This window comes from Schistocerca cancellata, chromosome 10 (genome assembly GCF_023864275.1).
Source record: "Schistocerca cancellata isolate TAMUIC-IGC-003103 chromosome 10, iqSchCanc2.1, whole genome shotgun sequence".
NCBI classification, from domain to species: Eukaryota; Metazoa; Arthropoda; class Insecta; order Orthoptera; family Acrididae; genus Schistocerca; species Schistocerca cancellata.
This window is the reverse complement of record NC_064635.1, coordinates 120,261,990-120,283,352: the sequence shown is the minus strand read 5'-3', so window position 1 is coordinate 120,283,352 and position 21,363 is coordinate 120,261,990. Positions and strand designations below refer to the sequence as shown.

At 43.3% G+C, this 21,363-nt stretch overlaps 1 protein-coding gene across 5 annotated transcripts in view; it reads right to left on the bottom strand.

The window, feature by feature from the left end:
* Positions 1-21,363, bottom strand: part of LOC126106489 (protein sprint) — a 555,062-nt gene that overhangs the window by 74,523 nt on the left and 459,176 nt on the right. For all 5 annotated transcript variants that reach the window (XM_049912792.1, XM_049912791.1, XM_049912790.1 and 2 more), the window contains 2 exons: positions 17,635-17,838; positions 3,820-4,004 (listed from right to left, as the gene is read on the bottom strand). In XM_049912792.1, coding sequence (XP_049768749.1) covers positions 3,820-4,004; positions 17,635-17,838 — 389 coding nt within the window. The remainder of the gene's footprint in view (positions 1-3,819; positions 4,005-17,634; positions 17,839-21,363) is intronic.

Genomic DNA, 21,363 nt, shown 5'->3' with positions numbered 1-21,363 from the left:
AGTTTTTCCATTCGCCTGTAAAGAATTCTTGTTAGTATTTTGCAGCCGTGGCTTATTATATATCAATAGTGCACCTTGAATAATTTACCTACCTTATTTTACTCAGTCTTAGACATCTCTTCCCTCTTTTCATATTTGACATTAACTTGCTCCCTACCGTTCCACCAGCAGAATACTCCCTGCCATTGCTGGGATCTAGTTTTCCCTGGTCCTTTGTTACCAAAGCAGAATAGCTGTGACCGACACTGAGGGGCTACCTGTCATAATTTTCAACACACACCAAGTATTTGATGAAATTATTACAACAAAGATAATCACTGATGCCCACATAATGGGAAAAAAGTGCATTCTTTCCACAGAGATTAAGTGACTGGTTGCTAAAGATCTTTAGTTTTCCATATATTTTTACAATACAATCGCATGAGCGTTTCACAACACTGTGACCAATTTTCAAGAGGGAGGAGAGATAGGATGAAGGGGAGTGGCTCACAGGCACTCGACATGGTGGTGTGTGTACACTAGCCATAGGTACTTTATCTCCACCTTCTGTAACTACTGTGGTGCAGTTGTATGCTTTTTTAAACAAAAATTTTGAATAAAAGTGTCTTTAACAGATTTTCTACCAGATTCTAAAATTACTTCAAATTTTTAAGTTATACTTAATCCAAAAATGTAAGAATAATTAAGGTGGTCATGGAGTCGTCGTCGTCCCCCCCGCCGAATAGTAGATGTGACTAAGCACAACAAATGTCTTACTCGATAAATAACAAAAAATGGCTCTGAGCACTATGGGACTCAACTGCTGTGGTCATAAGTCCCCTAGAACTTAGAACTACTTAAACCTAACTAACCTAAGGACAGCACACAACACCCAGCCATCACGAGGCAGAGAAAATCCCTGACCCCGCCGGGAATCGAACCCGGGAACCCGGGCGTGGGAAGCGAGAATGCTACCGCACGACCACGAGATGCGGGCGATAAATAACAGTTTTGTGGTTATATCATACACCTAGAATCAAATTTTTGCGCATCCATAGAAACAATGGTCTCAACAAAGAGGGAAGTATTATACCCAACAGAAAATCAAGCAGAACTTCGGCACAAAGGAAGCTCAGGCAAGCAAAGGTAGATGTGATAGTCGTCAAATGCAGAAAAGAGTAACAAAATTCTGAGAGATACAACAGCGGCAAACTGAGAAAGAAGGCTGTAGTACGTTCAAAGTATGAAGAAGATTCCAAAAGAAGTGGTGAATAATTTTTCTCGGGGACTTTTTATGTTAACTATTTCAAATATCTGCAGTATTTTTTAACCGTACTGAAGTTTCCTTTTATTAATAACTTAAGTACATATTGTTCAAGATATTAAGGTTACATAAACTCAAATGACTCAGTAAATGAAAAAAATAGGTTTTTAAGGAGAGTGCTAAAAAGAGATTTTCGTCTCTGAACCATTAGTATCTATTTAAGAAATATATTGTTAACCCTCCAGCGGGCGTCACATGTGTATAGTGGGCCAATCATAAATAACATTGTCTTGCGCCATTCCATTGTTGTTTTTTAATAGCGAGCCCGTACCCATTCTTTCATTATTGATTCAGCTATGATAGTGATACGCTACCGGTCAAAATGAGCAGTAGAAATATAAAAAATATAAAATAATAAAGCGAGCTAGGTGAGGAAAAAATTTACGATCAGGGCAAAAAAATGACCCAGATTCCGAGCTAGCAGCGCAACCCCACAATGAAGCAGTTACCTACGAGATAATTAATAATTACATACATTGTTGGCAGGGATCTGATGCAACTGCGCTCTTTAATGCACCTAGTGCTCATTTTTGTTTGCGTGATAACACTTGTACGCAGCAACAGAGTGATGTAATGGAAATTTGGAGCCGAACTCACTGGTAAACAAATGAACACGGACTGGGCTGGGGCACACAACCACAATTACACTGTTTTGGTGAAGTTCAATGTGCTTTTACGACGTTATTTCTGAAAATACGTGTTATATTTGCGTGTACTTCACATCTCAACATGGTGCTGAGAATGAAAGGGCTCGCCAAACGAAAACTTTTGTAAAAACCAATATAGGCGCGAAATATCACGACAAGCTAAATTACGTTTAGAGCATAAAATGATAGGTTAACTCCTAACAAAATTTCTCATCAACATCGCTCGGCTGCAGATGACAAGTTACCTGTAATAAATAATGCACAAGTGGTCCTGAAAGATCATGCATACCCAGTCTAAAGGTATTAACAAAAAGAAACGAATTGTTGTTTGAACTAAATATCCACACAATTTTGTACTCATTTAGTAAAAATGTTCACATTACGGATTAAATAAACTGAAACACACTGATGATGGCACAGTGGTGCTGAAACATGTTTGGGAATTTGGAAAAAAGCGAGGTTTCGCATAACTGGCGGACCTTACATCCAACAATATGTACCATAGTGTTTGCAAGTCCTGGTTTCGTTGAACGTTACCGTTTCTCCGTGGTAAGAAAAGCTAGCCATTCTATGCAATGTTTTCTATGCGAGACGGACGTGGCTGTTGAGACTGCCTCAGTGAATTCTCAGATGACAGCTTTGATGACAGTGATAATGACTTAGTGATCACGATACCAATTCGGAGCAGGAAACTGAAAGTGATGAAGACGCGACAGGTAATGACAATGGAGAAGCGTACCTCTTTGGTACAAACAAGATGATGATTTCGATGGTTGGTTGATAGCGAGTGATTGGGAAGGAAATCGGCCGTGCCCTTTCAAAGGAATCATCCCGGCATTTGCCTGAAGTGATTTAAGGAAATCACGGATAACCTAAATCAGGATGTGCTCGCTCCGTTTGATTTCGATGGACTAAATAGAAGGCGCTAACTAACGTAAGAATAAGGCAACTCAACATTGCCTTGCAGCTGCCTGGACTGCAACAGATTCCGATACGTCTCGGAGAAAACGTGTTCTTTTGGAGATATGGGACTCAAATACAGAAATAATGTTTTGAATAACGGTAAACATCAGCCTTTTGCAGTCCTTGTTTGAAGTGGAAAAGAAGATATCCGTGTCAACAGTGTGGTGTTCCGATTTGTTTGGAGAATTGTATGAGGATTTGCATGAAATGCATGCAGGCTGAAAGCAATTAAAATTTGATTCAGGACCCCAGAAGAATACATAAGATAATTACTTTCTTCTTGATTTTTAAAATAAAAATTTGGAAAATTTCTCCATTGATGGAATCATGGGGTGGAATGATGGCTGGAATGATGAGTAATAAACTCAAGTCTGGTTGCGAACACAATTTGTCATAACTGAAATGTGTTTTTGCATACAGTTACGTTGCGAATCTGAAATACTATCTCCCTGACGATAATCTGTGAGTGAGCAGATAGGTAACTGTGTGTTATTTTAGTAATACATACAATAAAAATGAACTGCAAATTTTGCTGTGTTTAGTTTTGAAGGTGTTCTGCAGTGTTTGAAAAATTCAAATTCTCATAAAGCCTGGTTCCAAGAAGTGTACCGAACAACAGGAAGTCATGAAAATATACCGGAATGGTGAAGCACTGTGGATAGACACGAATGAACAGACCCCGACTTTGTCCGCCACCTGTACCTAATGTTGTCCGATCGGTGTTACTGACACGACCACTAGCTGGTCGGAACTCGTTACAGCATTGTGAAATGTTCGTGTTTACACAACAATGAGATGACCTTGCAAAACAAAGTGCTACGGCAAACTAATTTGCCGTCCACTGTTGTTAAACTTGTGCCTAGATATCACAAGGGGACACTCTGGACAAGCAGAGTTTGCACTTACCAGCACTGTGAGTAGTGTGCCACGAGCGACGGGATGTTATCGAAGCGGTTGTCGGAGCTCTCGAGCCCGAGCCGGCCGCCGTGCGCCTGCACCAGGTAGTGCTCGATGTAAGGACCCTTGCCCGCCGGCAGCCGCACGGAGATCGCCATCGTGTCAGGCTGGCTCGACTGCCGCACCACGAAGTTCTGCAGGCAGAGAGCAGGCACAAGCTGTTTGGCGGCCGAATAATCGATCTGTACTGTCTAAGTCAGAGGTGAACGGCCTTTTAGCTTAGGCCGGTATTACACTATCAAATTGTGATCAAATATTCCGTCAAATATATTTGACAAACATCTTTGACGTAGCGCTAGAAGGGGTATTACACTGTCATCATCTTTCCGTCAAAGTTCAAGATGGCTGACAACAACTTGTTATTAACCGCAGCAGTTGCATGTACCACAATTGCACTGTGTGCATATGCGGAAGAGAAGCGGGGGAAAAATGGAAACATACCTGGGTGAAGCCGTGGGTTTTACGACGACACGATAAAAGCGTTCAATAAAAACTTGTTACATGAGCTTATAGTGGAGGGCGTAAAGTCGTATATCAATTACTTAAGAATGGATGACCATACATTTCTGTATGCGTCCGCCGCTCGTGGTCTCGCGGTAGCGTTCTCGCTTCCCGAGCACGGGGTCCCGGGTTCGATTCCCGGCGGGGTCAGGGATTTTCACCTGCCTCGAGATGACTGGGTGTTTGTGTTGTCCTCATCATTTCATCATCATCCAGGAAAGTGGCGCAATTGGACTGAGCAAAGATTGGGTAATTGTACGGGCGCTGATAACCCCGCTGTTGAGCGCCCCACAAACCAAACAACACATTTCTGTATGTGCTCAGTGACGTGTATCCTCATATCACAAAACACAATATTCACTTAAGAACTGTTATATCTACAGAAGACAGGCTCACTGTAACAGTCCGATTCCTTGCTACAGGAGAGGGTTAGGTTAGGTTAGGATAGATTAGGTTAGGTTAGGTCAGGTCTCCAATCTTCAAAAAAAATGGTTCAAATGGCTCTGAGCACTATGGGACTCAACTGCTGTGGTCATAAGTCCCCTAGAACTTAGAACTACTTAAACCTAACTAACCTAAGGGCAGCACACAACACCCAGCCATCACGAGGCAGAGAAAATCCCTGACTCCGCCGGGAATCGAACCCGGGAACCCGGGCGTGGGAAGCGAGAACGCTACCGCGCGACCACGAGATGCGGGCTTCCAATCTTCTTCATCTATTTTTGTATTCATGGTGCCTCACGCTGTAAAGTGCCTCATCAGCTTCATACATCTCTATTAATTTTGTAGTTGTCGGTACACACTAATTGTATTTACCGGCAATGTTTATAAAAACACAACAGACGACAGAACGCTGCAGCGATGATAGCGCTCCATGTGGTAACATGTCACATTGCAGTGGACAGAAGACAAGCGACTTCTTTGATCAAATCTACAGCGAGGCCCTAGATTTGATCAAATATTGGACGACATTTGACAAAGTTCCCTATTACACCATCAAAGATTTTTGACAAAGAAATTTGATAGTGTAATACCGGCCTTACATGGGCCACATTAGAAGATTGGTTTGGTTGTTTGGGGGAAGAGACCAAACAGCGAGGTCATCGGTCTCATCGGATTAGGGAAGGATGGGGAAGGGAGGCGGCCGTGCCCTTTCAAAGGAACCATCCCAGCATTTGTCTGGAACGATTTAGGGAAATCACGGAAAACCTAAATCAGGATGGCCGGACGCGGGATTGAACCGTCGTCCTCCCGAATGACATTAGAAGAGGATTTGTATTTTTGGGTCTCACTTAACATACTTAGCACTAGCAATAACAGCGGAGAACAAAAAAGGAAGGACTGGATCGACGAGAGAATATCATCGTGTGGCGGGAGTTTCAAATTGAAAGTAGTCTCTTTAGGCCGGTATTACACTATCATATTTCTTTGTCAAAGGTGATATATCCAATTTTTATGTCAAACAAATTTGATGGTGTAATAGGGAACTTTGTCAACTCTCGCCTGTCGCCAAATTGTGTTCAATTCTTGGGCCTCGCCATAGATTTGATCATAAAAGCCGTTCGCCTTCCGTTCACCTCAATGTGAAATGTAACCGCTTCGAGCGCTGGCGTCGCTACAGCTATTTGACGTCTCTGTAGTGAGTTGGTAAATATGGTTTCAAAGTTGGTGTGTTTCTTTGACTCTGTTTTGAATAAACTTGCTTCGACTAGGGTGGCGCTGAGCAAGGGGCACTTCGCATGCTATTAATTGTGTTGATGGGCAGGGGGAATATGCTGCAGGTGACTTCTTGTCCACAACCACCGCTACAACCAACCACTTCTACATCTGGAAACATCCGGGCAGCCTTTCAGCAAGCCGGAACAGACAATGTGGTCACACTCGAAAACAAAAAATTCTTTCTCAGCTTTCCACTCTACTTTTGTCAGACGGTAAAACGCGCTTCATCTGTTTTCGTACTTCTTATTAATTTTGTAGTTATTGGATTAATTAAATTATTCAAAAATAAAAATAGTTCTTATTACCCACATACTATACGAAGCATTTATTTACCTTCACACATTCTCTCTGCAGTGTTTTATAAATCGCTGCACACGTTTCCGGAATTATTTTGATTAATGTGCAATGTGATATTCGAGTGCTGCGTTGTAAAGTAGAGTAGCTCACGCCTGTATCAAGAAATCACAGTTCGTCTGTCTTCTGCAAATATAGCAGTTCTCAACAGAGTATTCTGGTTTGTAATATGAGAGCCACTTTACTAAGCAAATATTGAAATACACTCTCATCCAATCGTAAGTAATTTATGTATAAGACTTTACGTCCTCCACTTGCGCTCTCGTAACAAATTTCGTTGAATCTTTTTATTATCTCGACGTCATACCTATGGCTTCATCCAAGTATGTTTCCTTTTTTTCACCGCTTTTCTTAGAAACACACACACTATGTAATTGTAACACTAGCAACTGCAGCGCATAGCAAGATGTTGTTCGCCATCTTGAAATTTGACGAAAAAATATGACGATAGAGTAATACCACAGTCTGTAGTACACCTTTTAAGCGCCAAGCCAAAGATCTTTGTCAAAGAAATTTGATACCGGCCATAAATACCATCGATCTGTACTAAATCAGGGGTGACCGACCGACCTCTTAGTTTAAATGAATGGACCGACGAGACAATATCATCGTGTAGCGGGAGTTTCGTTTGAAAGTACTCTATTTATCATAACTGTACGTAATCGGAATTTTACAGTTTATTTTTATTTTTTACCGATCTTGTGACACATGTTCACTTCTTGGGCCGCGCTGATACTAGCTTTGGGCTGCATGCGGCCCGCGGGTTGGTCTCCCCCGGTTTAAATCTCAAATCTGACAAAAATATTACGTGATCTAACAACTTGCACTTTTTCTTCCGTCTGGTACTGTCACCTAGCGACAAGCTTCCAGAACTTGGAGCAAAATATTACGGACCTTGGAGTGGGAGGAATACATAAAAGGCTAATTCACACTGGCTTTCACGTCAATTCACTTAGCGCAGACCGAAAGGTGAAAGTGAGTTTATTATGAGTTACAATCCATTACACAAAAAGTCAGAGTATGATATCGGAATTGAGGAACTAATAACGATTAAGTTTATTAATGGCCAAGGCAAACTTCGTAACGCACGTTCTTGATCAATTATGTGTTGTGAAGTGCTGCGAAGCGGAACGTTTCAAAACATCGACTTTCTTTTTGCTATCGAAAATATATACTTACACACCAAGCAGTATTTATAAAGAAGTAAACATGGCCTGTTTACGACTGTGTTTTTAAGTAATTAATACCTTATAAACAACCTATTTTTTCTCCTTCATTAGAGCTCATTTTTCACTTAATATTTTGTTTAATGAAAATTGGTTGAGTGACCTGTGTTCTTATTTCTATGCAGCTTAGGCGTCAGTTCTGCTATTGTAAAACCTAAATAATATTTCACTTTCAGATATCTGTCCTCTCTTGTGGATAAATATTCAATCGAAAAATTTGAAATGCGTTGTGGAATATTTAGACGTTAAACATCGCCTTTTTGAAAAACCCTCTCTTTACACACAGTAAGTATTGAGTGCTATTGATAAGGGATTTAAAATTGATTCCGCATTTCTAGATTTCCGGAATGCTTTTGACACTGTACCACACAAGCAGCCCGTGGTGAAATTGCGGGCTTATGGAATGTCGTCCCACTATGTGACTGCATTCGTGATTTCCTGTCAGAGAGGTCACAGATCGTAGTAATTGACGGAAAGTCTTCGAGTAAAACATAAGTGATTTCCGGCGTTCCCCAAGGTAGTGTTATAGGCCCTCTGCTGTTCCTTATCCACGTAAATGATTTGGGAGACAATCTGAATAGCCGTCTTAGGTTGGTTGCTGTCGTTTATCATCTAGTAAAGTCGCAAGAAGATCAGAAGAAATTGCAAAAAGATTTTGAAAAGATATCTGTATGGTGCGAAAATTGAGAATTGACCCTAAATAATGAAAAGTGTGAGGTCTCCTACATTAGTGCTAAAAGGAATCCGTTGAACTTGGATTACCCGATAAATCGGTCAAATCTAAAGGCCGTAAAATGAACTAAATACCTAAGAATTACAATTACGAACAATTTAAATTGGAAAGAACACACAGAAAATGTTGTGGGGAAGGCAAACCAAAGACTGCTTTTTATTGCCAGACCACTTAGAAAATACAACAGATCTACTTAAGAGACTGCCTACACAACGCTTGTCCACCCTCATGTGGAGTAGTGCTCCGCGGTCTCGGATCTCACCAGACAGGATTAACGGATTGCATCGAGAAAGTTCAAGGAAGAGCAGCGCGTTTTGTACGAGGGTCACTCCAAAAGAAAGGCACACTGTTTTTTTTAAATCAATATTTTATTCTACATGTTTGAAAGTTTTACAGTGTGTAGATACATCCTTTAGTAACAATATATCCAGTTTTCCACATAATTTCCATCCCTCTCAACTGCCTCACGCCATCTTGGAACCAGCGCCTGTATACCCGCACGGTAAAATTCTGGACCAACAAGTTGGAGCCACTGTTTGGCAGCGTGCGCAAGGGAGTCATCATATTCAAACCTTGTTCCACGTAGAGTGTCTTTCAGTTTCCCAAAGAGATGATAGTCACATGGAGGCAGGTCAGGACTGTAAGGCGGGTGTTTCAGTGTTGTCCATCCGAGTTTTGTGATCGCTTCCATGGTTTTTTGACTGACATGTGGCCATGCATTGTCGTGCAGCAGCAAAACATCCTGCTTTTGCCGATGTGTGTCGAACACGACTCAGTCGAGCTTGAAGTTTCTTCAGTGTCGCCACATATGCGTCAGAATTTATGGTGGTTCCACTTGACACGATGTCCACAAGCAAGAGTCCTTCGGAATCGAAAAACACCGTAGCCATAACTTTTCCAGCAGAAGGTGTGATTTCGATTTTTTTTTTCTTGGGTGGATTTGCATGATGCCACTCCATTGATTGCCTCTTCGTCTCTGGTGAAAAATGATGGAGCCATGTTTCATCACCTGCCACAATTCTTCCAAGAAATTCATCTCCACTATTCTCGTACTGTTCCAAAAGTTTGCTGCATACAGTTTTTCTTGTTTCTTTGTGAGCCACTGTCAACTTCCTGGGAACCCAACTGGCACAAATCTTTTTTAACGCAAACACTTTAAGGTCCGCCCTCGTGGTCTCGCGGTAGCGTTCTCGCTTCCCGAGCACGGGGTCCCGGGTTCGATTCCCGGCGGGGTGAGGGATTTTTCCTGCCTCGAGATGACGGGGTGTTGTTGTGGCGTCTTCATCATCATCATTCATCCCCATTACGGTCGGAGGAAGGCAACGGCAAACCACCTCCATTAGGACCTTGCCTAGTAAGGCGGTGCGGGTCTCCCGCATCGTTCCCCTACGCTCTGTAAAGAAGCATGTGACTTCATTTCCATTTTCAACACTTTAAGTATTCTGCAAACACTTCCTTCCCCTATCCCAACGTAGCGTGACAATTCGTTCACTGTGATGCGTCTGTCAGCAGTCACCAGTTCGTTAACTCTCTGCACATTGTCTGGAGTGTGTGCAGTACGAGGCCTGCCGCTGCGAGGACAATCCTCAATAATGCCGTGCCCGCTTACATCATGTAACCTGCTTGCCCACCGACTAACTGTACTGCGATCGACAGCAGCATCTCCATACACCTTTTTCAACCTCTTTTGGATGTTTCCCAATGTCTCGTTTTCACAGCACAGGGATTCTATGACAGCACGTTGCTTCTGACGAACGTCAAGTGTAGCAGCCATCTTGAAGACATGCTGTGACGGCAACAATCATGGGAACAGGTTGAAATAAATTTGAAAACAAGCGGGAAAGATGTATCTACACACTAAAACTTTCACACATGCAGAGTGAAAACTGTATTTTTATAAAACAGTGTGCATTTCTTTTGGAGTGACCCTCGTATCACTGACATGATACAGGATATGGGGTGGACATCATTAAAACAAAGGCGTTTTTCGTTGCGGCGGAATTTTCTCACGAAGTTTCAATCACCATCTATCTACTCCGAATGCGAAAGTTTTCTGTTGACTCCGATCTACATGGGGAGAAACGATCATAATAATAAAATCAGGGAAATCAGAGCTCGAACAGAAAGATAGTGTTTGCCGTTTCCGCGGGCTGTGCGAGATTGGAATTATTGTGAAGGTGGTTCGATGAATCCTCTGCCAGGTACTAGAGTGTGATTTGCGGAGTATCCGTGATGAGAAGTGAGGGCCAGAGTGAAATGTCCTTGTAGAAGACTGAACGGTCAAGCTGGAGGAAAAGTGTTTACATACTGTCTGAATGAAGGCAGTAATTTCCATGCCGAGAGTTATGCTCTCTTAAGACTTAAACAGAATTCCTAACTGCAATACCTTTGGCATAAGAATATAACTCTTAATGAGTAAATTATGACCGCATTTTAACTTTTTAAATTCGGTCAATAGCTGTACGAGATATTGAAAAACACATTTTTGTTGCCCCCGGAAGCCAGGCAGCCTGCAAGTGGGATTGTGCCCCGGATTAGCCGCTTATTAATTACAGAGGTGGACCCAAATTAAAGGCAAAACATTTTTTGTCATGACAGACGTAAGCACGAAGTACGATCAGAAAACATAACAGAATAATTATAATCGCAGCGAAAAGTTTCTTGTAATGAAATCAAACTGTTGACTTTTGATGCATGATCGGAGCATTAAGCGTCCCATTGCACTCTGCTTACTCCTGTTATTTGATTTGTGACCGAGTTCCCGGTTTCGAGCTTACGAAGACCTAGATTATACTTAAGATTTCGTTCACATAATATGATTAGTTCGGTTCAGTAGCGGAAAAGTTTACCGTATGTCGGAAATTCGGTACGTCGTCGGGAAATGCATTTTTCCATATACAGGGCTATTACAAATGATTGAAGCGATTTCATAAATTCACTGTAGCTCAATTCATTGACATATGGTCACGACACACTACAGATACGTAGAAAAACTCAAAGTTTTGTTCGGCTGAAGCCGCACTTCAGGTTTCTGCCGCCAGAGCGCTCGAGAGCGCAGTGAGACAAAATGGCGACAGGAGCCGAGAAAGCGTATGTCGTGCTTGAAATACACTCACATCAGTCAGTCATAACAGTGCAACGTCACTTCAGGACGAAGTTCAACAAAGATCCAACAACTGCTAACTCCATTCGGCGATGGTATGCGCAGTTTAAAGCTTCTGGGTGCCTCTGTAAGGGGAAATCATCGGGTCGGCCTGCAGTGAGCGAAGAAACGGTTGAACGCGTGCGGGCAAGTTTCACGCGTAGCCCGCGGAAATCGACGAATAAAGCAAGCAGGGAGCTAAACGTACCACTGCTGGCGGTTTGGAAAATCTTACGGAAAAGGCTAAAGCAGAAGCATTTCTTAAAAAGGAGATTGGAAAACCGATGGATCGGTCGTGGTGGAGATCATGATCAACAATTCATGTCATGGCCTCCACGTTCTCCCGACTTAACCCCATGCGATTTCTTTCCGTGGGGTTATGTGAAAGATTCAGTGTTTAAACCTCCTCTACCAAGAATCGTGCCAGAACTGCGAGCTCGCATCAACGATGCTTTCGAACTCATTGATGGGGACATGCTGCGCCGAGTGTGGGTGGAACTTGATTATCGGCTTGATGTCTGCCGAATCACTAAAGGGGCACATATCGAAAATTTGTGAATGCCTAAAAAAACTTTTTGAGTTTTTGTATGTGTGTGCAAAGCATTGTGAAAATATCTTAAATAATAAAGTTATTGTAGAGCTGTGTAATCGCTTCAATCATTTGTAATAACCCTGTATTAGCTTTATAATTTTTTGCCGTAAATAAAACTAAAATAGAAAGACAGCGCAGTCTATTCAGAACGCACTTGTGTCAGTTTCATGTTTCTGCACTGAATAATTTGCGAATTAAACGAAATAACTGTGCACCTGTTTTGCGAAAATCAAATCAAATCGGCATCATCATCGTTCCAGAAAGGTTACTAGTAATAGTGTTTCACTATTTACAGACATTGCTTTGAAACATAACTACATTACTCACGTCAGTAAAGCTGCTGGTTTGTAGACCATTTGTAGTTAGACTGACGTATACATTTCAGCATACGTCATAGATGTGTGATACGGGTGCATCAAAGCCATTTTAAAATTCTGTATAGAAAATTTGGATGTAACATTTCAAGTCTTTCGTTTGCACGAGAATAAATGAATCGTATATTTTTAAAGTGGATTGAATCAACTGAGGCACATTTGTGGGAAACAAACGAAACTGTTTAATTTGCATAATAATTTTATATGGCGATCTGTATTGGTATTTTTATGTTACATGATGCAGATGACGTCAGACAAGAGACTGAATTTCTAATGTTATATTTTAGTTATGTAATTAATCATTAAAAACTGGAAACTGATACTTTAAGAAAAGAAAAACGTAAAAGATACTCAAAACGCACACTCCTTTTTATTCACATCAACACTATCTCGATTGCAAACAGTATGACCCGTACAATTCTGTTTGAATATAGTAATACATCATTCTACAAGAATAATCAGTATCTCACAGTCCAATGACTCGTCGTCTTGGCTGTCGTTCGTTACAGACCTCTTCAAAATTTCTTCATAGATAGTTGCCTTTTTCTAACGCCGAATTCCCTACCACAGCGTAAGGAACTGTGTCCTCTCACTAGAAATTAATGTTCAATTTCCCAGGATTGGTTGAGCACAAGGGAAATCTATTGGCTGTGAGAGTGTAAGTAATTCTTACCCTGAATTGAGCAGTTGCCAGAGAACAGACGAAGTTCGGTGTATTCTTGTGGTATACTCTTGGAAGCATTCTTTGTGTGGTGTCACCGCCAGACACCACACCTGCTAGGTGGTGGCCTTTAAATCGGCCGCGGTCCGTTAGTATACGTCGGACCCGCGTGTCGCCGCTATCAGTGATTGCAGACCGAGCGCCGCCACACGGCAGGTCTAGAGACACTTCCTAGCACTCGCCCCAGTTGTACAGCCGACTTTGCTAGCGATGGTTCACTGTCTGCATACGATCTCATTTGCCGAGACGATAGTTTAGCATAGCCTTCAGCTACGTCATTTGCTACGACCTAGCAAGGCGCCATATTCAGTTACTATGAATGTATTCTGAACAGATAATATTGTGAATTATGTACCGTCAAGAGCGACGTTCATCATTAATGGATTAAAGTTAAGTATCAAACTAATTACGTCCGCTTTCTGAATTCTAATTCTTTGTAATGTTCCAGACCTCACGTCAGTATAGTCCTTCCCTCCTCACGCCAGCCTGCGTGAGCTAAAACGCGTGCATTTCGGCCTCCGCTAGTAACACGGTGTTGGCTCTTCTGCCAACACAACACTTTGCATTGCAAATAATCGGTACACACTACTGCCAGCCAATAGTGCAATGCATGTTTAGGTGCGTGGACAACAATGTACAACAATCAAAGCAATTTGTAGCATTTTGTTTTCTTCTCAACACCACTGGTAATGCTGTCTAGAGGTGCGAGTAGAAAGTATTACATTATATCCAGCATCGTCAGAGCTGCTATGTGAGCCTTATTTTCAAAGGGCACTGAGTCACTGCTGATGCCTCTTTACTTTTAAAAGGCCATAAGTCATTGTTTGATGCTGCTAAATAAAATTGTATTTCAGAATCCTATAGAACGCACACTGACGGACTGATGCCGCTTTAATGTCAGTTTGTGCAATTACAAATATACTATCTGAAGCAACAGCAAACTAAAAACCACTCACACGATTCAAATATTTTGCTACCGTCATGTTATAGCGACACCATAATCATTTACAATACTGACAAAATCACTCTGCAAACAAATATTTAACTCTCACAATCTTAGGTTCCCATGACAGCAAGACCCTACTTACACTCTATTCAAAATGACCCGAGGCAGCAGCACATGCTGGCGCGGGGCAGTGCAGCAACGTCCCACACGCGTCATCTTACATTTCGTTTGACTCGCAAATTATTCAGTGTAGAAACATGAAACTGGCACGAGTACGTTCTGGATAGGCTACGCTATCTTTTCATTTTAGCTTTATTTACGACAATACATGGGAGTTTGGGAAAACGCGTTTCCCGACGAGAGTACCGAATTTTCGACATACGGCAAACTTTCTCGCTATTGAACTGAACATATTACGTGAACGAAATCTTAAGAATAAATCGTATTTTCATAAGCTCCAAACCGGGAACAAGAGATGAGCAGAGTCAAACGGGACGCGTAATGCTCCGCTCATGCGTCGAAAGCTAGGCGGTCACTAGTTTGGTTCAAAAATGGCTCTGAGCACTATGGGACTTAACATCTGAGGTCATCAGTCCCCTAGAACTTAGAACTAACTAACCTAAGGACATCACACACATCCACGCCCGAGGCAGGATTCGAACCTGCGACCGTAGCGGTCGCGCGGTTACAGACTGTAGTGCCTAGAACCGCTCGGCCACTCTGGCCGCGGAAGCAGATAATTAAGTGGTACTGGAAGTTTGAGAATGTAGCTGCGGTTCGAAGACAGTGGAGAAGTGAGTGTGGTACAGAACCACCTTCAAGGTAAACAATCACACGTCTACGAGACAAATTCGAAATTCATGGAACAGTGTGTGATGTGCATAAAGGTCGATCAGGGCGACCTAGTACAGCTACTATTCCACAACTGCGGTCTTGGAATTGTTTCAGCGCTTGCCTCAACCATCTTCAAGGCAAGCGGCACGTGGAGTAATGTAAGTGCTAGTAGTGTGCTACGCATTCTGAAGAAAGGCAAGTTTCGTGTGTACATTCCACGGCTGGTGTAACAGCTAAGTGACGACGATCCAGATCGAAGGTCAGAATTTTGTGAATGGGTTCAGCAGAGGGTGAGACGTGAACCGGGATTTATGGGTAGCATAATTTGGTCGGATAAAGCCCAATTCAAACTCAATGGAACTGTGAATAGGCACAATTGTGTGTACTGAGCTGAAGATAATCCTCACGTTACAGTTGAAAAGGCTGTGAATTCGCCTGGTGTAAATGTGTGGTGTGTCTGCAATGGGACTCATTGGACCTTTCCGCTTTGAAGGTACTGTTACTGGAGAAACGTACCTAACAATGCTTGCTGACTCCATATACCCTGCCATTCGTGTATTATAAGGCAACGATGAGTTTTATTTCCAACAACATGGCGCCCCGCCGCACTATCATAGGGACGTACGAGCATACTTGGATCACAATGTGCCAGGTCAGTGAATAGGACGCAGGGGACCAATCTAGTTTCCTGCACGCTCTCCAGACCTCACACCACTGGATTTCTTCTTATGGGGCACAGTAAAAGATGAGGTGTACAAACGTAAACCACGTAGCCTGGATACACTTTGGAATGAGATTCAGGCGGTGTGCGCAGAAATCTCATTGGACACTTTGGTACGATGTACGGAATCAGTGGGACTCGTACTCAGAAATGTATTGATGCTGAAGGCCACCAGTTTGAACATTAATCATATTTGCAAAGTACATTTATTTTTCCAATTGGACTTTAAGCTTTCCACTTCCAGAAATTTAACATTGTAGAACGGGAAATAAACGGCCAAACTTTCAGGAAACATTCCTCACACACAAAGAAAGAAAATATGTTATGTGGACATGTGTCCAGAAATGCTTACTTTCCATGTTAGAGCTCATCTTATTACTTCTCTTCAAATCACATTGATCATGGAATGGAAACACACAGCAACAGAACGTACCAGCGTGACTTCAAACACTTTGTTACAGGATGTTCAAAATGTCCTCCGTTAGCGAGGATACATGCATCCATCCTCCGTCGCAAGGAATCCCTGATGCGCTGATCCAGACCTGGAGAATGGCGTATTGTATCACAGCCGTCCACAATACGAGCACGAAGAGTCTCTACATTTGGTACCGGGGTTACGTAGACAAGAGCTTTCAAATGCCCCCATAAATGAAAGTCAAGAGGGTTGAGGTCAGGAGAGCGTGGAGGCCACGGAATTGGTCCGCCTCTACCAATCCATCGGTCACCGAATCTGTTGTTGAGAAGCGTACGAACACTTCGACTCAAATGTGCAGGAGCTTCATCGTGCATGAACCACATGTTGTGTCGTACTTGTAAAGGCACTTGTTCTAGCAGCACAGGTAGAGTATCCCGTATGAAATCATGATAACGTGCTCCATTGAGTGGAAGAACATGGGGCAAAATGAAGACATCACCAACAATGCCTGCCCAACCGTTCACAGAAAATCTGTGTTGATGACGTGATTGCACAATTGCGTGCGGATTCTCGCTAGCCCACACATGTTGATTGTGAAAACTTACGATTTGATCACGTTGGAATGAAGCCTCATCCGTAAAGAGAACATTTGCACTGAAATGAGGATGGACACATTTTTGGATGAACCATTCGCAGAAGTGTACCCGTGGAGGCCAATCAGCTGCTGATAGTGCCTGCACACGCTGTGCATGGTACGGAAACAACTGGTTCTCCCGTAGCACTCTCCATACAGTGACGTGGTTAACGTTACCTTGTACAGGAGCAACTTCTCTGACGCTGACATTAGGGTTATCGTCAACTGCACGAAGAACTGACGCGTCCATTGCAGGTGTCCTCGTCGTTCTAGGTCTTCCCCAGTCGCGAGTCATAGCCTGGAATGTTCCGTGCTCCCTAAGACGCCGATCAATTGCTTCGAACGTCTTCCTGTCGGGACACCTCCGTTCTGGAAATGTGTCTCGATACAAACGTACCGCGCCATGGCTATTGCCCCGTGCTAATCCATACATCAAATGGGCATCTGCCAACTCCGCATTTGTAAACATTGCACTGACTGCAAAACCACGTTCGTGATGAACACTAACCTGTTGATGCTACGTACTGATGTGCTTGATGCTAGTACAGTAGAGCAATGAGTCGCATGTCAACACAAGCACCGAAGTCAACATTACCTTCCTCCAATATATATTCCTATCCAAATCTTTCCTATTATCTGTCATCATATCGTCTTAAAATCAGAATATTTTTGTGTTTTTTCTTCCACTTTCTAACGTATTTTTAATTTATTATTACTTCCATTGTAATTGCTGAAAACAATAATTGTAATACGGTTTGTAATCTACATGAACTAGCAGTTATAAAATGTACGGCAACAGGTCTGTAAATGAGCCATAAATCAAATGAAATGGAACAGGTGAGCAGCACGGACCCCCTCCTCCTTGCCCTGCAGCAGGTGGAAGGCGCCGGCGCGCTGGATGCCGGGCAGGAACCAGACGGGGTGCGTGCGGATGAGGCGCTCCACCAGCCCGATGTCGCACGCCGCCGCCTCCTCGTCCGCCTCGCCGTCGCACTCGTCCGTCTCGTCCAGCTCGTGCGACACGGAGCCCTCGCACGACGAGCCCGACGCCGACTCCTGCAATTTAAAGAGACACATTTTTGCACGGCTGCGTTTACTCTGCCACAGTACAATCAGGTGATAGTAAAGTAGGAACAATACAAAGAATACAGAACGTAAACATCTGCAACATGCATAGCCAGGATTGCCAGAGTGTCTGGAAATCGCGGAGTACCAGGGAATTTCAAACACATCTGGGAAGTTTGGGAAAAAAAAGAAACACTGGAAATATCTCGTTTTTGAGATGATACTTAAACCAAGACCCTAAGGTGTCGACAAGTGTTGATATACATCGACGGGGACAGTTGAAAATGTGTGCCCCGACCGGGACTTCAACCCGGGATCTCCTGCTTACATGGCAGACACTCTATCCATTTTTTTTATTTATTTATTTTTTAGTTCTTTGCGTTTGGTCTGCTCGGACGTCACAAGACATCCATTGGTCGTTGATTCCTTGACTCAGTTTTTATTATTATTATTATTATTATTATTATTATTATTATTATTATTATTACAGAGAGCACGCAGCTGTCTGACCGAACACGCTCAGCTACCGTGCCGGCATTTTTATTTTATTTTCTTTTTTTTGCAATTTTGTTCGTTGTTGATCGTTGGGTTTGGTCGTTGCGGACGTCACACGACATCCATTAAAGTTCGTTTGTTGATCCAGACAGTTTTTTTTTTTTTGCTTTTTTTTATATTACAGAGGACAACCAGCTCTCTGACCGAACACGCAGAGCTACCGTGTCGGCAACCATCTGAGCCACCGAGGGCAGGGGATACTGCGACTGCAGGGAGTTATCCCTTGCACGCTCCCCGTGAGACCAACATTCCCAACTTAAATGTCCACACACTACATTCGTTGTGCCCCTGCCCATTACACTCATTACTCTCGGCACACAATCTTACCGAGTCCTGTAAGTGTTCGGGCAATGCGTCTGCATGTAGCACAGAAGAAGGTCAATGGGCGGTTAGCTTTAACTATATATGAAGATGTATATCAACGCCTGTCGAAAGCTTAGAGTCTTGATTTAATCATCATTTCATTCTACTAGAGCTGCATGGTCACCGATGGTATATGTCCGACAGAACAGATGTTGTTGTTGTTGTTGTTGTCTTCAGTCCTGAGACTGGTTTGATGCAGCTCTCCATGCTACTCTATCCTGTGCAAGCTGCTTCATCTCCCAGTACTTACTGCAACCTACATCCTTCTGAATCTGCTTAGTGTTTTCATCTCTTGGTCTCCCTCTACTATTTTTACCTTCCACGCTGCCCTCCAACGCTACATTTGTGATCCCTTTATGGCTCAGAACATGTCCTACCAACCGGTGCCTTCTTCTTGTCAAGTTGCGCCACAAAGTCCATTTCTCCCCAATTCTATTGAATATCTCCTCATTAGTTATGTGATCCACCCATCTAATCTTCAGCATTCTTCTGTAGCACCACATTCCGATAGCTTCTATTCTCTTCTTGTCCAAACTATTTATCGTTCATGTTTCACTTCCATACATGGCTACACTCCATACAAATACTTTCAGAAACGACTTCCTGACACGTAAATCTATACTCGATGTTAACAAATTTTTCTTCTTCAGATACGCTTTCCTTGCCATTGCCAGTCTACATTTTATATTCTCTCTACTTCGACCATCATCAGTTATTTTGCTCCCCAAATAGCAAAACTCCTTTACTACTTTAAGTGTCTCATTTCCTAATCTAATTCCCTCAGCATCACCTGACTTAATTCGACTACATTCCATTATCCTCGTTTTGCTTTTGTTGATGTTCATCCATATCCAGATAACATCTTCATATATATCGTTTTTGTCTCAGTACATGAATTGGTTTGTGTGCTGTGGTGTCGTGCATCGTCGTTGGCTGTGCGCAGCTGAGTACGTGCGCCGCTTCCCTACTCGCTCATTCTTACTCCTTCTCCACTCCCTACCACTCCTCTGAGCTTGCAGTCACTGCTGCCACCACTTCTTGCCACTAGCCTAGAAGCTGCCGACGAGAGACTGGAAGGCGCGAGGGGTGGTTTGTTTCGATCTGATTCTCAGAGACTGTTGTCGCAACGGCCTGAGATGGCGGTCATGTATGCGCGAGTTGTGTCTGAGTAACTTCAAATGGTTCAAATGGCTCTGAGCACTATGGGACTTAACATCTGAGGCCGTCAGTCCCCTAGAACTTGGAACTACTTAAACATGACTAACCTAAGGACATCACACACATCCATGCCCGAGGCAGGATTCGAACCTGCGACCGTAGCGATCGCGCGGTTCCAGATTGTAGCGCCTAGAACCGCTCAGCCACTCCGGCCGGCGTCTGAGTAGCTGTGTGAATGTGCGTATGCTCTTGTTTTCTGACAAAGATTATGATCGAAAATTTAGTTGAGTGTCTTTTCTATGTGCCTGTCTGTTGCTCAGAAATCATCCTTACGATGAGTTGCTACCTATCCTCATTATTGGTTCTCAAAGTATTTAAACAAGTTATCTGTCGCATGGATTGATCACCGCGGTCTCATTTCATCGCCTTGCTGTCTGTGGCTCGTGAACAGCTGGCTACACGATTGGATTTCCGGGACGTGCCAAAACCGCCGGCCGTTTCTGCAGCTACCTGTAATGGATCGGGCCTGCCGATCTGAAGCCATTCGGTTTCCACTAAAGTACAGGCCCTGCAAGTCGGGTCTAGTCTAACAGATCTGCCCGCACGTCGGGTCTGTTTGCGTGTGGTGTAATGCAGCGGATTTCGGCAGGCCATCGGTGATGAATTTCAGGAATTGCTACTGTCTGACCGCAAGTAAGTCGTGCAGTATGGCGTCTTATAGACATAATATTTGTTCTACTACATCGTGGCGCTTCAAAAGTAGATTATTTGTTAGGAAGTATGGACGATAAGAAGAAGAAAATTGTGGCAGTTGCTGGCGGTTTGTACACTATGTACTTATATACACTGCTGGAAATTGAAATAAGAACACCGTGAATTCGTTGTCCCAGGAAGGGGAAACTTTATTGACACATTCCTGGGGTCAGATACATCACATGATCACACTGACAGAACCACAGGCACATAGACACAGGCAACAGAGCATGCACAATGTCGGCACTAGTACAGTGTATATCCACCTTTCGCAGCAATGCAGGCTGCTATTCTCCCATGGAGACGATCGTAGAGATGCTGGATGTAGTCCTGTGGAACGGCTTGCCATGCCATTTCCACCTGGCGCCTCAGTTGGACCAGCGTTCGTGCTGGACGTGCAGACCGCGTGAGACGACGCTTCATCCAGTCCCAAACATGCTCAATGGGGGACAGATCCGGAGATCTTGCTGGCCAGGGTAGTTGACTTACACCTTCTAGAGCACGTTGGGTGGCACGGGATACATTGTCCTGTTGGAACAGCAAGTTCCCTTGCCGGTCTAGGAATGGTAGAACGATGGGTTCGATGACGGTTTGGATGTACCGTGCACTATTCAGTGTCCCCTCGACGATCACCAGTGGTGTACGGCCAGTGTAGGAGATCGCTCCCCACACCATGATGCCGGGTGT